General features: G+C 40.4%; 1 protein-coding gene across 2 annotated transcripts in view; it reads left to right on the forward strand.

The window, feature by feature from the left end:
* IleRS-m (Isoleucyl-tRNA synthetase, mitochondrial) overlaps positions 1–14,058 on the forward strand; it is a 106,232-nt gene that overhangs the window by 83,145 nt on the left and 9,029 nt on the right. For both annotated transcript variants that reach the window (XM_053775613.2, XM_053775614.2), the window contains one exon: positions 4,182–4,266. In XM_053775613.2, coding sequence (XP_053631588.1) covers positions 4,182–4,266 — 85 coding nt within the window. The remainder of the gene's footprint in view (positions 1–4,181; positions 4,267–14,058) is intronic.

Below are 14,058 nucleotides of genomic sequence, written 5' to 3' on the forward strand. Positions count from 1 at the left end.
ACCACAACCACGTTTCAATATCCAGAACCCACCAGCTGACCGCATCTGGGATTGGCAGCAAGGTGACGAGTTTGTTCCCAGTCCCCATGACTTTGATGAAACACAAAGTGGAATACGGCCATCATGTACACTTGGGAACAATGCTGAACTGGAATGCTTTCAGTTGTTCTTCGATAAACCCCTGATGGACATTATTGTCAGGGAAAGCAATACATACTTTGAGTACACCATGGCAAACACAATTCTTTCACCAAGATCACTCCTACACCATTGGAAAGACACAACTGTGGCAGAGATGTATCTGTTCTTTGCCACAATAATCCTTATGCCACATGTGTATAAGCACAGTGTCAACACATACTGGTTGACAGACCACCTGATTTCAACCCCAGCTTTCAGTGACATTATACCAGTGAATAGATTTCTGTTACTGTTACGTATGTTACACTTTTCAGACAAAACAATGCCTGACAGAAACGACAGGTTATATAAGATCAGAAATGTGTTTGTGTACCTGAAACAAAAGTGCTGTATGTATTTTTATCCCTTCAGGAAGCTTATTATTGATGAGTCTTTGATTTTGTTCAAAGGTAGACTCTCATTCAAGCAGTGTATACCAAGCAAGAGGAAAAGCTTTGGAATAAAGTTATTTGTTCTGTGTGATTGCAAAACTTGTCTGGTTTTGGATATAATTGTGTACACTGGTGGTAAAACATTGCAAGATACCAGGAAGTTACTGGGTATCTCTGGTGATGTGGTTAGAACAATGATAAAACCATATCTTGGTAAGGGGCATATTTTATATACAGTGGACCCCCGGTTAACGATATTTTTTCACTCCAGAAGTATGTTCAGGTGCCAGTACTGACCGAATTTGTTCCCATAAGGAATATTGTGAAGTAGATTAGTCCATTTCAGACCCCCAAACATACACGTACAAACGCACTTACATAAATACACTTACATAATTGGTCGCATTCGGAGGTGATCATTATGCGGGGGTCCACTGTACTGACAATTGGTATACAAGCCCTTTACTCAGTGATTTCTTGCGAGTGAACATGACAGATGTGTGTGGCACAGTGCGTGGAAATCGTAAGCATGTGCCTAGGTTCGACGCTGGCAGTCGTAGAGGTGAGGTGCAGGTGTTTGCTGCCAATGACATCATGGCATTTTGGTGGCATGACAAATGTGATATCACACTGTTGACATCAGTTCACCAACACGAAATGGTAGACAGTGGCAAGCAGAATAGAGAGACCAATGAACCCATTGTAAAACCTGCAGCTGTGATGGATTACAACCTCAATATGCACTTAGTGGACAAATGTGACATGTAGATTGGGTTTGCTGACTGTGTTCGCAAGAGTTATAAGTGGTACATAAAACTCTTTTTCCATCTTCTTGACATTTCCATGCTGAATGCTTATAATATGTATAAGTTGAAGACCAACAACGAACCCAAATATGGTGAATTTTGTTTGTCAGTCATCAGACAAATAATATTCAAGTACCAAGGAACAACACTTGCAGTAGACCAGCGCCCATGAAATTATCAACACATGTCCTCTCGTTTGAGGCCTGGTGATCACTACCCCATACCACTGCCTGCTACTGCTCTCAAGAAAAATGCTCACAAGAGGTGTTTTGTCTGTGGACATACCACAAAACTCCCACAAAAATGCAGAGACACTCGTTTTATGTGTGAGGAGTGTAAAACACCACTGTGCTTATACCCATGTTTCAAAGAATTCCACAAGCTGCAGCAGTTCTAGAAAAGTGTCCAGTGATTGTACATATGTATATATATTATAGAACAATCGTAATAAAAATTTTTTTATATGGTTTGTGTAAACAAGTTTTAGGAACATTATGATGATACTACTGTTTTTGCTATAATTGTGTTACATTCAACGAGTATATATATGAACATTGCACCATACTTTGATCTCACAGGCCACAAAAGTTACGTGAAAAAATAAAATAGTGAAAAAAAACAAGAAACCGTCGAATAAAAGTAAACCAAAGTTTACTGGGTGAGCGGCAGTCGCCGCTGTTGCCATACACCGCTCATTTTCTGCAAACTTCATGCCTCTATATCTCGGTAAGTACTGATGGGAAAATTTTTTTTTTGGACTAAAACAATCAGAAAAATGATCTTAACATTTTTATAAGAAAAAATAATTTTTTTTTTTTCGAATATTTTGCAACACCAGGAGACACTTCAGGATTGGGCCTTTCGACAGTCAAAGGGTTAAGCAGGTGTGGGAGGGTATTAACTTTTCTATCCTCCATACTTCAGCCTTATTAGTACCTAGGAGTACGTGTAAGGAGTGCATTAAGAGGAAGAGAAATCCAATGAAACACTAGGTTAAGTGAGCAAACCATACATATATCAGTATTTTGTTTAAAACAATGTACAGTGAGTATTCTCAATATCTGTGTGATGAGTTTGTGTGTGCATGTATGTGATGCCTATTGTACATAATACTCTTGGTGCAAAAGTACAAAATTGAAATTCACATATTTATTTGGGATGTTACAACTCTTAACCAGCAAGATAGAATACAGCACAGTATATAAAAACAAGATTTTAATCACAGGCCAATTAAGTAAATTGCTAGTTATTTTCTGCTGGCAGTGCATCTATGGCTGCTTGACAGCCCTTCTATTTTGTGATGTTCTTCCTAACAAGACAAGGTGGAGCACTTCCTGCTCATGCACCCAGATTCATTTAGCCTTAAACCTCCTACATAGGTTCAATATGATTTGTAACATCTGTTGCTCACTCTCCTGGACAGTAAGAGCTTTGATCCACTGGACTGCCATAACATACTGTCCCACACATGTGGCTTCCTCAGGATTAATGACATGTCAGGGTCATCACCATGACCTGTGCAGTTACACTGGTATGGCCCTTTGGTCATTACAACCCAACAAGAAGAAGCTGCCATACAGTAGTAATTCCAGTTTTTTCTTAAGTTTTAATAAAAATTGTTTATATTATGCCCATAAAATGTGGGGATATGACTCGAGATATATTTTTTTTTGTGTATGAAGGTCAACTTATGGCTGGGAAATATACTGGTTCCAACCCCTTGCTTTGGCTCAAAAAGCCATGGTGCCTCCACTTAAAAATAGGTGTTGGCAATCATACTTTCAGCTCCTCCATATTACGAAGATGCTCTGCACCTGTCTGAAGGAGGAGTGGGAATGTTGCAATCAGACTGTGAACTGAATTGTGTCAGCACACTTCATGCAAGATAGCGACTGAATGAATAATGTTGAATGTGTCCATTTTTTTAGGGTTACTCTGCCTGGGAGATGGCCATTGAGGTAAGAAAAAAGTTACTGTCATAAACATAATTAGCCTAGGAGCTACAACAACAGCATTATGGAAATATTTCTTATAAAAATATTTGCAAATGTTTTCCTCTTACCTCAGTGGCCATCTTCCACCAAGGCTAGGTGACCCAAAGAAGGAAACATTCACAATCATTTGTTCAATTGCTGTCTTACCAGAATCGTGCTGACTTCACAATTCAAATCACCCTTTGACTGTAAAATCCCCACCCTCCCTCCTTCAGAGTTCAGGCACTGCCCATGCCACCTCCAGGACTCAGGTTTGGCTAACCGGTTTTCTTGAATCCCTTCGTAAATGTTGCCTTGCTCAGACTCCAACAGCGTGTTCATTAAAAAAAACCTTGTTTCTATTCACTACTAATTAATATGCTTACATAAGCCTGCTAGATGCTCAAACCCCTGAAATTGAAGCTCCTTTATCCCCTCCCTCCAACCATTCCTGGGATGGGTTCTTCCCTAATTTCATACTGTTCATAATTGCTACTCACAATTTGTTAGTTTTGTCATAGAAAACTGAACTGATTTTCTGTGGCAATATCGAGTGTGGTAGGTAGTGTCAGCAATGTGCCCCTTTAAATTCTCTGCTCTCAGTACTTTTACAGGTTCTAAAACAAGTGCCTCCACACTCCATGAAAGTAAGACACAATGATGTAAAATATCTTGGAGATTCTCAAGGTTTTGTTAGTTCTCTAATGATACAGTATTCAAATGTTATTAATCAAATTGGCATTTACATATGTTTGTCATCAGGTTTCATATATTAAGAAATAATTAAAGGCTTTCAAGGTTTTTTAATACAGTATTGATTAATTTTACAGTTGATGCAGACAAGTACAAATGCGACAGAATCTGGGTTAACTGAAATATTCCGGGTTTCAAGAGTAATTTTACTACACGAGAAAGGTTCGTACTGAAGCATTTTATTGTGCAAGCAGTTTGATAAAAATATTTGTTCTTATTAGCTAGATTTTACAAGTGCATAACAGTTCATGTTTACCTCTTCAGCCAATTGTTGAGTGAATGAATTCCTGTAAATGTGCATATTTTAGATTTTGCGTTAACATTACGTGATTTTTTTTTTTCTCAACAAGTCGGCCGTCTCCCACCGAGGCAGGGTGACCCAAAAAAAGAAAGAAAATCCCCAAAAAGAAAATACTTTCATCATTCAACACTTTCAGCACACTCGCACATTATCACTGTTTTTGCAGAGGTGCTCAGAATACAACAGTTTAGAAGCATATACGTATAAAGATACATATCCCTCCAAACTGCCAATATCCCAAACCCCTCCTTTAAAGTGCAGGCATTGTACTTCACATTTCCAGGACTCAAGTCCGACTATATGAAAATAACCGGTTTCCCTGAATCCCTTCCCTAAATATTACCCTGCTCACACTCCAACAGATCGTCAGGTCCCAAGTATCATTCGTCTCCATTCACTCCTATCTAACACGCTCACGCACGCTTGCTGGAAGTCCAAGCCCCTCGCCCACAAAACCTCCTTTACCCCCTCTCTCCAACCCTTTCGAGGACGACCCCTACCCCTCCTTCCTTCCCCTATAGATTTATATGCTTTCCATGTCATTCTACTTTGATCCATTCTCTCTAAATGACCAAACCATCTCAACAACCCCTCTTCTGCCCTCTGACTAATGCTTTTATTAACTCCACACCTTCTCCTAATTTCCACACTCCGAATTTTCTGCATAATATTTACACCACACATTGCCCTTAGACAGGACATCACTGCCTCCAACCGTCTCCTCGCTGTTGCATTTACCACCCAAGCTTCACATCCATATAAGAGTGTTGGTACTACTATACTTTCATACATTCCCTTCTTTGCCTCCATAGATAACATTTTTTGACTCTACATATACCTCAATGCACCACTCACCTTTTTTCCCTCATCAATTCTATGATTAACCTCATCCTTCATAAATCCATCCGCCGACACGTCAACTCCCAAGCATCTGAAAATATTCACTTCTTCCATACTCCTCCTCCCCAATTTGATATCCAATTTTTCTTTATCTAAATCATTTGATACCCTCATCAACTTACTCTTTTCTATGTTTACTTTCAACTTTCTACCTTTACACACATTCCCAAACTCATCCACTAGCCTTTGCAATTTTTCTTTAGAATCTCCCATAAGCACAGTATCATCAGCAAAAAGTAACTGTGTCAATTCCCATTTTGAATTTGATTCCCCATAATTTAATCCCACCCCTCTCCCGAACACCCTAGCATTTACTTCTTTTACAACCCCATCTATAAACATATTAAACAACCATGGTGACATTACACATCCCTGTCTAAGACCTACTTTTACTGGGAAGTATTCTCCCTCTCTTCTACACACCCTAACCTAGCCTCACTATCCTCATAAAATCTCTTAACAGCATTTAGTAACTTACCACCTATTCCATATACTACTTGCAACATCTGCCACATTGCTCCTCTATCCACTCTATCATATGCCTTTTCTAAATCCATAAATGCAATAAAAACTTCCCTACCTTTATCTAAATACTGTTCACATATATGCTTCAATGTAAACACTTGATCTACACATCCCCTACCCACTCTGAAGCCTCCCTGCTCATCCGCAATCCTACATTCTGTCTTACCTCTAATTCTTTCAATTATAACCCTACCATATATTTTTCCTGGTATACTCAGTAAACTTATTCCTGTATAATTTTTAAGTATACAAGATATGATGTAGGGCAAAATGACAGCAGTTTGTTGGATTATGTATTGGTAGATAAAAGACTGTTGAGTAGACTTCAGGATGTACATGTTTATAGAGGGGCCACAGATATATCAGATCACTTTCTAGTTGTAGCTACACTGAGAGTAAAAGGTAGATGGGATACAAGGAGAATAGATGCATCAGGGAAGAGAGAGGTGAAGGTTTATAAACTAAAAGAGGAGGCAGTTAGGGAAAGATATAAACAGCTATTGGAGGATAGATGGGCTAATGAGAGCATAGGCAATGGGATCGAAGAGGTATGGGGTAGGTTTAAAAAATGTAGTGTTAGAGTGTTCAGCAGAAGTTTGTGGTTACAGGAAAGTGGGTGCGGGAGGGAAGAGGAGCGATTGGTGGAATGATGATGTAAAGAGAGTAGTAAGGGAGAAAAAGTTAGCATATGAGAAGTTTTTACAAAGTAGAAGTGATGCAAGGAGGGAAGAGTATATGGAGAAAAAGAGAGAGGTTAAGAGAGTGGTGAAGCAATGTAAAAAGAGAGCAAATGAGAGAGTGGGTGAGATGTTATCAACAAATTTTGTTGAAAATAAGAAAAAGTTTTGGAGTGAGATTAACAAGTTAAGGAAGCCTAGAGAACAAATGGATTTGTCAGTTAAAAATAGGAGAGGAGAGTTATTAAATGGAGAGTTAGAGGTATTGGGAAGATGGAGGGAATATTTTGAGGAATTGTTAAATGTTGATGAAGATAGGGAAGCTGTGATTTTGTGTATAGGGCAAGGAGGAATAACATCTTGTAGGAGTGAGGAAGAGCCAGTTGTGAGTGGGGGGGAAGTTCGTGAGGCAGTAGGTAAAATGAAAGGGGGTAAGGTAGCCGGGATTGATGGGATAAAGATAGAAATGTTAAAAGCAGGTGGGGATATAGTTTTGGAGTGGTTGGTGCAATTATTTAATAAATGTATGGAAGAGGGTAAGGTACCTAGGGATTGGCAGAGAGCATGCATAGTTCCTTTGTATAAAGGCAAAGGGGACAAAAGAGAGTGCAAAAATTATAGGGGGATAAGTCTGTTGAGTATACCTGGTAAAGTGTATGGTAGAGTTATTATTGAAAGAATTAAAAGTAAGACTGAGAATAGGATAGCAGATGAACAAGGAGGCTTTAGGAAAGGTAGGGGGTGTGTGGACCAGGTGTTTACAGTGAAACATATAAGTGAACAGTATTTAGATAAGGCTAAAGAGGTCTTTGTGGCATTTATGGATTTGGAAAAGGCATATGACAGGGTGGATAGGGGGGCAATGTGGCAGATGTTGCAGGTGTATGGTGTAGGAGGTAGGTTACTGAAAGCAGTGAAGAGTTTTTACGAGGATAGTGAGGCTCAAGTTAGAGTACATAGGAAAGAGGGAAATTATTTCCCAGTAAAAGTAGGCCTTAGACAGGGATGTGTGATGTCACCGTGGTTGTTTAATATATTTATAGATGGGGTTGTAAGAGAAGTAAATGCGAGGGTCTTGACAAGAGGCGTGGAGTTAAAAGATAAGGAATCACACATAAAGTGGGAGTTGTCACAGTTGCTCTTTGCTGATGACACTGTGCTCTTGGGAGATTCTGAAGTGAAGTTGCAGAGATTGGTGGATGAATTTGGTAGGGTGTGCAAAAGAAGAAAATTAAAAGTGAATACAGGAAAGAGTAAGGTTATGAGGATAACAAAAATATTAGGTGATGAAAGATTGGATATCAGATTGGAGGGAGAGAGTATGGAGGAGGTGAATGTATTCAGATATTTGGGAGTGGACGTGTCAGCGGATGGGTCTATGAAGGATGAGGTGAATCATAGAATTGATGAGGGGAAAAGGGTGAGTGGTGCACTTAGGAGTCTGTGGAGACAAAGAACTTTGTCCTTGGAGGCAAAGAGGGGAATGTATGAGAGTATAGTTTTACCAACACTCTTATATGGGTGTGAAGCATGGGTGATGAATGTTGCAGCGAGGAGAAGGCTGGAGGCAGTGGAGATGTCATGTCTGAGGGCAATGTGTGGTGTGAATATAATGCGGAGAATTCGTAGTTTGGAAGTTAGGAGGAGGTGCGGGATTACCAAAACTGTTGTCCAGAGGGCTGAGGAAGGGTTGTTGAGGTGGTTCGGACATGTAGAGAGACTGGAGTGAAACAGAATGACTTCAAGAGTGTATCAGTCTGTAGTGGAAGGAAGGCGGGGTAGGGGTCGGCCTAGGAAAGGTTGGAGGGAGGGGGTAAAGGAGGTTTTGTGTGCGAGGGGCTTGGACTTCCAGCAGGCGTGCGTGAGCGTGTTTGATAGGAGTGAATGGAGACGAATGGTTTTTAATACTTGACGTGCTGTTGGAGTGTGAGCAAAGTAACATTTATGAAGGGGTTCAGGGAAACCGGCAGGCCAGACTTGAGTCCTGGAGATGGGAAGTACAGTGCCTGCACTCTGAAGGAGGGGTGTTAATGTTGCAGTTTAAAAACTGTAGTGTAAAGCACCCTTCTGGCAAGACAGTGATGGAGTGAATGATGGTGAAAGTTTTTCTTTTTCGGGCCACCCTGCCTTGGTGGGAATCGGCCAGTGTGATAATAAAAAAAAAATAATAATTTTTACAATCTCTTTTGTCCCCTTTCCCTTTATATAAAGGGGCTATACATGCTCTCTGCCAATCCCTAGGTACCTTCCCCTCTTTCATACATTTATTAAACAAAAGTACCAACCACTCCAACACTATATCCTCCCCTGCTTTTAACATTTCTGTCATGATCCCATCAGTTCCAGCTGCTTTACTCCCTTTCATTCTACGTAATGCCTCACGTACCTCCACCACACTTACGTTCTGCTCTTCTTCACTCCTAAAAGATGGTATACCTCCCTGGCCAGTGCATGAAATTACCGCTTCCCTTTCTTCCTCAACATTTAAAAGTTCCTCAAAATATTCTCGCCATCTACCTAATACCTCCTTCTCCCCATCTACTAACTCCCCTACTCTGTTTTTAACTGACAAATCCATACTTTCCCTAGGCTTTCTTAACTTGTTTAACTCACTCCAAATGTTTTTCTTATTTTCATTAAAATTTCTTGACAGTGCATCTCTCATTCTATCATCTGCTCTCCTTTTGCACTCTCTCACCACTCTCTTCACCTTTCTTTTACTCTCCATATACAGTGGACCCCCGCAGACCGTTGGCCTTACATAACGTTAAATCCGCATACCGATACGTTTTATCGCTAAGATTTTGCCTCGCATACCACTAAAAAACCCGCTCAACGCTGCTCGTCCGAGACGCGTCTAATGTGCAGCCTTAGCCAGCCTCACATGTTCTGCCGGTGGCATTGTTTACCAGCCAGCCTTCGCGGTAACATCCAAGCATACAATCGGAATATTTCGTATTATTACAGTGTTTTTGGTGATTTTATCTGCAAAATAAGTGACCATGGGCCCCAAGAAAGCTTCTAGTGCCAACCCTACAGGAATAAGGGTGAAAATTACTATAGAGATGAAGAAAGAGATCATTGATAAGTATGAAAGTGGAGTGCGTGTATCCGAGCTGGCCAGGTTGTATAATAAACCCCAGTCAACCATCGCTACTATTGTGGGCAACAAAAAGGCAATCAAGGAAGCTGTTCTTGCCAAAGGTTCAACTGTGTTTTCGAAACAGAGATCGCAAGTGATGGAAGATGTTGAGAGACTCTTATTGGTGTGGATAAATGAAAAACAGATAGCAGGAGATAGCATCTCTCAAGTGATCATAAGTGAAAAGGCTAGGAAGTTGCATCAGGATTTAATTAAAAAAATGCCTGCAATTAGTGATGATGTGAGTGAATTTAAGGCCAGCAAAGGTTGGTTTGAGAGATTTAAGAAGCGTAGTGGCATACATAGTGTGATAAGGCATGGTGAGGCTGCCAGTTCGGACCACAAAGCAGCTGAAAAATATGTGCAGGAATTCAAGGAGTACATAGAAAGTGAAGGACTGAAACCTGAGCAAGTGTTTAATCGTGATGAAACAGGCCTGTTTTGGAAGAAAATGCCAAGCAGGACCTACATTACTGAGGAGGAAAAGGCACTCCCAGGACATAAGCCTATGAAAGACAGGCTTACTCTGTTGATGTGTTCCAATGCTACTGGTGATTGCAAAGTGAAGCCTTTATTAGTGTATCACTCAGAAACTCCCAGAGCGTTCAAACAAAAGAATATCCTCAAGGCTAATTTGTGTGTGCTGTGGAGGGCAAACAGTAAGGCATGGGTCACTAGGGACTTTTTCTATGACTGGTTACACCATGCATTTGCCCCCAATGTGAAAGATTACCTAACTGAAAAGAAATTAGACCTTAAGTGCCTCCTGGTGTTAGACAATGCCCCTGGTCATCCTACAGACATGGCAGAGCGACTTTATGGAGACATGAAGTTCATTAAGGTGAAGTTTTTGCCTCCTAATACCACTCCTCTCCTGCAGCCCATGGACCAGCAGGTTATTGCAAACTTCAAAAAACTGTACACAAAAGCTCTGTTTGAAAGGTGCTTTGTAGTGACCTCAGAAACTCAACTGACTCTAAGAGAGTTTTGGAGAGATCACTTTAATATCCTCAATTGTGTAAACCTTATAGGTAAGGCTTGGGAGGGAGTGACTAAGAGGACCTTGAACTCTGCTTGGAAGAAACTGTGGCCAGAATGTGTAGACAAAAGGGATTTTGAAGGATTTGAGGCTAACCCTGAGAGGAGTATGCCAGTTGAGGAATTAATTGTGGCATTGGGGAAGTCCTTGGGGTTGGAGGTTAGTGGGGATGATGTGGAAGAGTTGGTGGAGGAGGACAATGAAGAACTAACCACTGATGAGCTGATAGATCAACTTCAACAGCAAGAGGCCAGACCTGAGGAAACTGGTTCGGAGGAGGGGAGAGAGAAATTGAAGAAGTTGTCTACTACAAAGATTAAGGAAATCTGTGCAATGTGGCTGAAAGTGCAAACCTTTATGGATGAAAATCACCCTCACACAGCTATTGCAAGCCATGCTGGTGACTATTACACTGACAATGTTGTGAAACACTTTAGGGAAGTCATAAAGGAACGAGAGGTACAGGCCACTATGGACAGATATGCTGTGCGACAGAAGTCCAGTGACTCTGAAGCTGGTCCTAGTGGCATTAAAAGAAGAAGGGAAGTAACCCCAGAAAAGGACTTGACACCTCAAGTCTTAATGGAAGGGGATTCCCCTTCAGTGGTGACCTGTACTTAACTCAGTGGTGACCTGTACTTAACTCTGTGAAGAAGTGTCTTGTTTGCTCCCGTTGACTGAACCAAGATGCCCTCCATCGAGCAACTTTACCAGCAACTTAAGGAAGAATTGAGGGCAGCGAAGATGGAGATACGGCGATTGACCGAGGAAAACAAGAGGATTCGTAGTAGTCCTCCTGTTTCGAGTCCTCAGGTCAAGAAGGGATCGTGGTCAGTGGCTGGACAGCAGGGGACGACGAAGTTGACGATCAAGAAGACGAATGGAAAGCCAGAAACGATGAAGAAGAAGGAGACTGCTGTGGAAACTCCCGTGGAAACCTCCAACGCATTCTCGGTGCTACCCGACGAATGTGAGTCGACTACTGGGATCGTCACGACGAACGACAACAAAGAAGGTAAGAATATTGTTGTTGTTGGGGATAGCCAGGTTAGATACATGGATAGGGCATTCTGCTTGAAGGACAGGAGTAGGAGACAAAGGGTATGCTTTCCTGGGGCTGGGATGGAGGACATTGTTAGCCGGCTTGACAACATCATGAACGGTAATGGGATCAATCCTATTATTTGCCTCAGTGCTGGAGGCAATGATGTAGGCAAGCGTAGAAGTGAGGATTTAGTTAGAAAGTTCAGGACAGCTATAGACATGATTAGGAAGAAGGGGGGGCGCCCTGTTATATGTGGCATTTTGCCAAGAAGAGGTGTTGGTAATGAATGGTTGTCCAGAGCAATTGGTATTAATTGTTGGCTGGATAAACACTGTAAGGATAATGCAGTACCATTCATTGACAACTGGGACAACTTCTATGGCCGAAATGACATGTATGCCAGGGATGGGGTTCACTTATCCAGGGCAGGTGTGGGTTTTCTTGCTAACTCAGTTGAGGGGGTTGTTAGGACTTTAAACTAGGATTAGTTAGAGGTATGGGTTTAGAAATGATTAATAATGAGTATGGATATATTGACTTATGCTCTGATATTAAGAATCTTAATAGTAACTGTCATGGAGTAACTCTGGGTAATGATAATTTCAGAAATTGTATAAAAACAAAGATGTGTAGGAAAAATGTGCAGAAGAAAAAACATATGATGGTATTTTATGCTAACAGTCGAAGTGCAAGAAATAAAATTAATGAACTACGTTTGGTAGCATGTGCTGGGAACTTTGATATCATTGCATTAACTGAAACGTGGTATGATTTAAAGAGTCGGGATATGACTGCTGAGTGTAATATTCAGGGATTTAAGTTGTTCAATGTGGATAGATGTAATGGGAAGGGGGGAGGAGTTGCATTGTATGTTCGAAAAAATATTAATTGTTGCATAAAAACAGGTATAAAAATAGATGGAGCAGTAACAGAGTCTGTTTGGGTAGAGTTCGTGGAGGGTCAAGAAAAACTAATTCTAGGTGTAATATACCGACCTCCAGGCTTGGATCACGATAGAGGGAGACTTCTTTGGGACGAAATTGTTAGGGCTTCTGGACACAGTAACATAGTCATAGTAGGGGACTTTAACTTTAGCCAAATTGACTGGAATTCTTTGACAGGTAATCTAGAGTCCAGTGACTTCATGGAAACAGTTCAGGACTGTTTTCTGAAACAGAGTGTAACTGAGCCTACCAGGGGTAATAATTTGCTAGACCTAGTCTTGTCAAATAAGGAAACACTCGTGAATAATCTGGAGATCACTGAAGAGCTTGGCGCAAGTGATCACAAATCCATCACTTTTAGCATTAATTGGGAATGCAAGAATAATGATAATACAGTAAAAATCCCTGATTTTCGTTCTGCCGATTATAATGGACTTAGGGAACATCTGTCTAATCTTGATTGGGGTTATCTAGCTAATGATTTTATTGACGATAATCATACTTATGAATATGAAGGGATCTGCTTTTATGATTGTTTTCTTAATAATGTACACAGTGCCCAGAGTATATACATTCCCCAGAGAGAAATTAGGTCTAATAATAACGATCCCAAATGGGTTAACAGGAGGCTAAAGCATCTATTAGGGGAGAAAAATGGGGAATTTATAGGCGCATCAGAAGAGGAGAGGTTAACCTTACTGACCAATATGTTCAGCTTAAAAGAGAAGTAAAAAAGGCGATTAGAAAGGCTACACGTGACTATGAAATTAGAGTTGCTAATGAATCAAAGACTAATCCAAAGGGGTTCTTTCAAGTGTATAGGACGAAGGTGAAGGAAAAAGTAGGACCTCTGAAATCTGGGAATGGACAGCTGACGGATAATGAACTGGAAATGTGTTCCTTATTTAATGACTATTTTTTGTCAGTTTTTACACAGGAAGATGTAAATGAGATTCCAGTAATTAACAATTATTTAGTTCCTGATGAATTTAAGTTAACTAATATTACTGTCACGAGGGACATGGTTATTAAACAGATAGACAAACTGAAACAAAATAAGTCCCCGGGACCCGATGAGTTGTTTTCAAGGGTACTTAAGGAATGCAAGATGGAGCTTAGTCAGTATTACAAAAAAGTAATTTTTAAAAGATGGTGATGTTAAGATTTACTCCTTTTGTAATAAAGAGTTCGGGATACATAAATACACACATTAAAATAAATTAATCTTTAATCAACTATCTTTGGTCTAGAGGTATTTGAACTATGATATATAATATGTACATGTTACTATAATAAATTATAATCAGCATTTTACTAAAATAATAAATTCATAACCCTACACAGGGTACAACTCTTGACACTACTGTGTCACTATATATAT

The sequence above is a fragment of the Cherax quadricarinatus genome, chromosome 10 (genome assembly GCF_038502225.1).
Source record: "Cherax quadricarinatus isolate ZL_2023a chromosome 10, ASM3850222v1, whole genome shotgun sequence".
In the NCBI taxonomy this organism is placed as follows: domain Eukaryota; kingdom Metazoa; phylum Arthropoda; class Malacostraca; order Decapoda; family Parastacidae; genus Cherax; species Cherax quadricarinatus.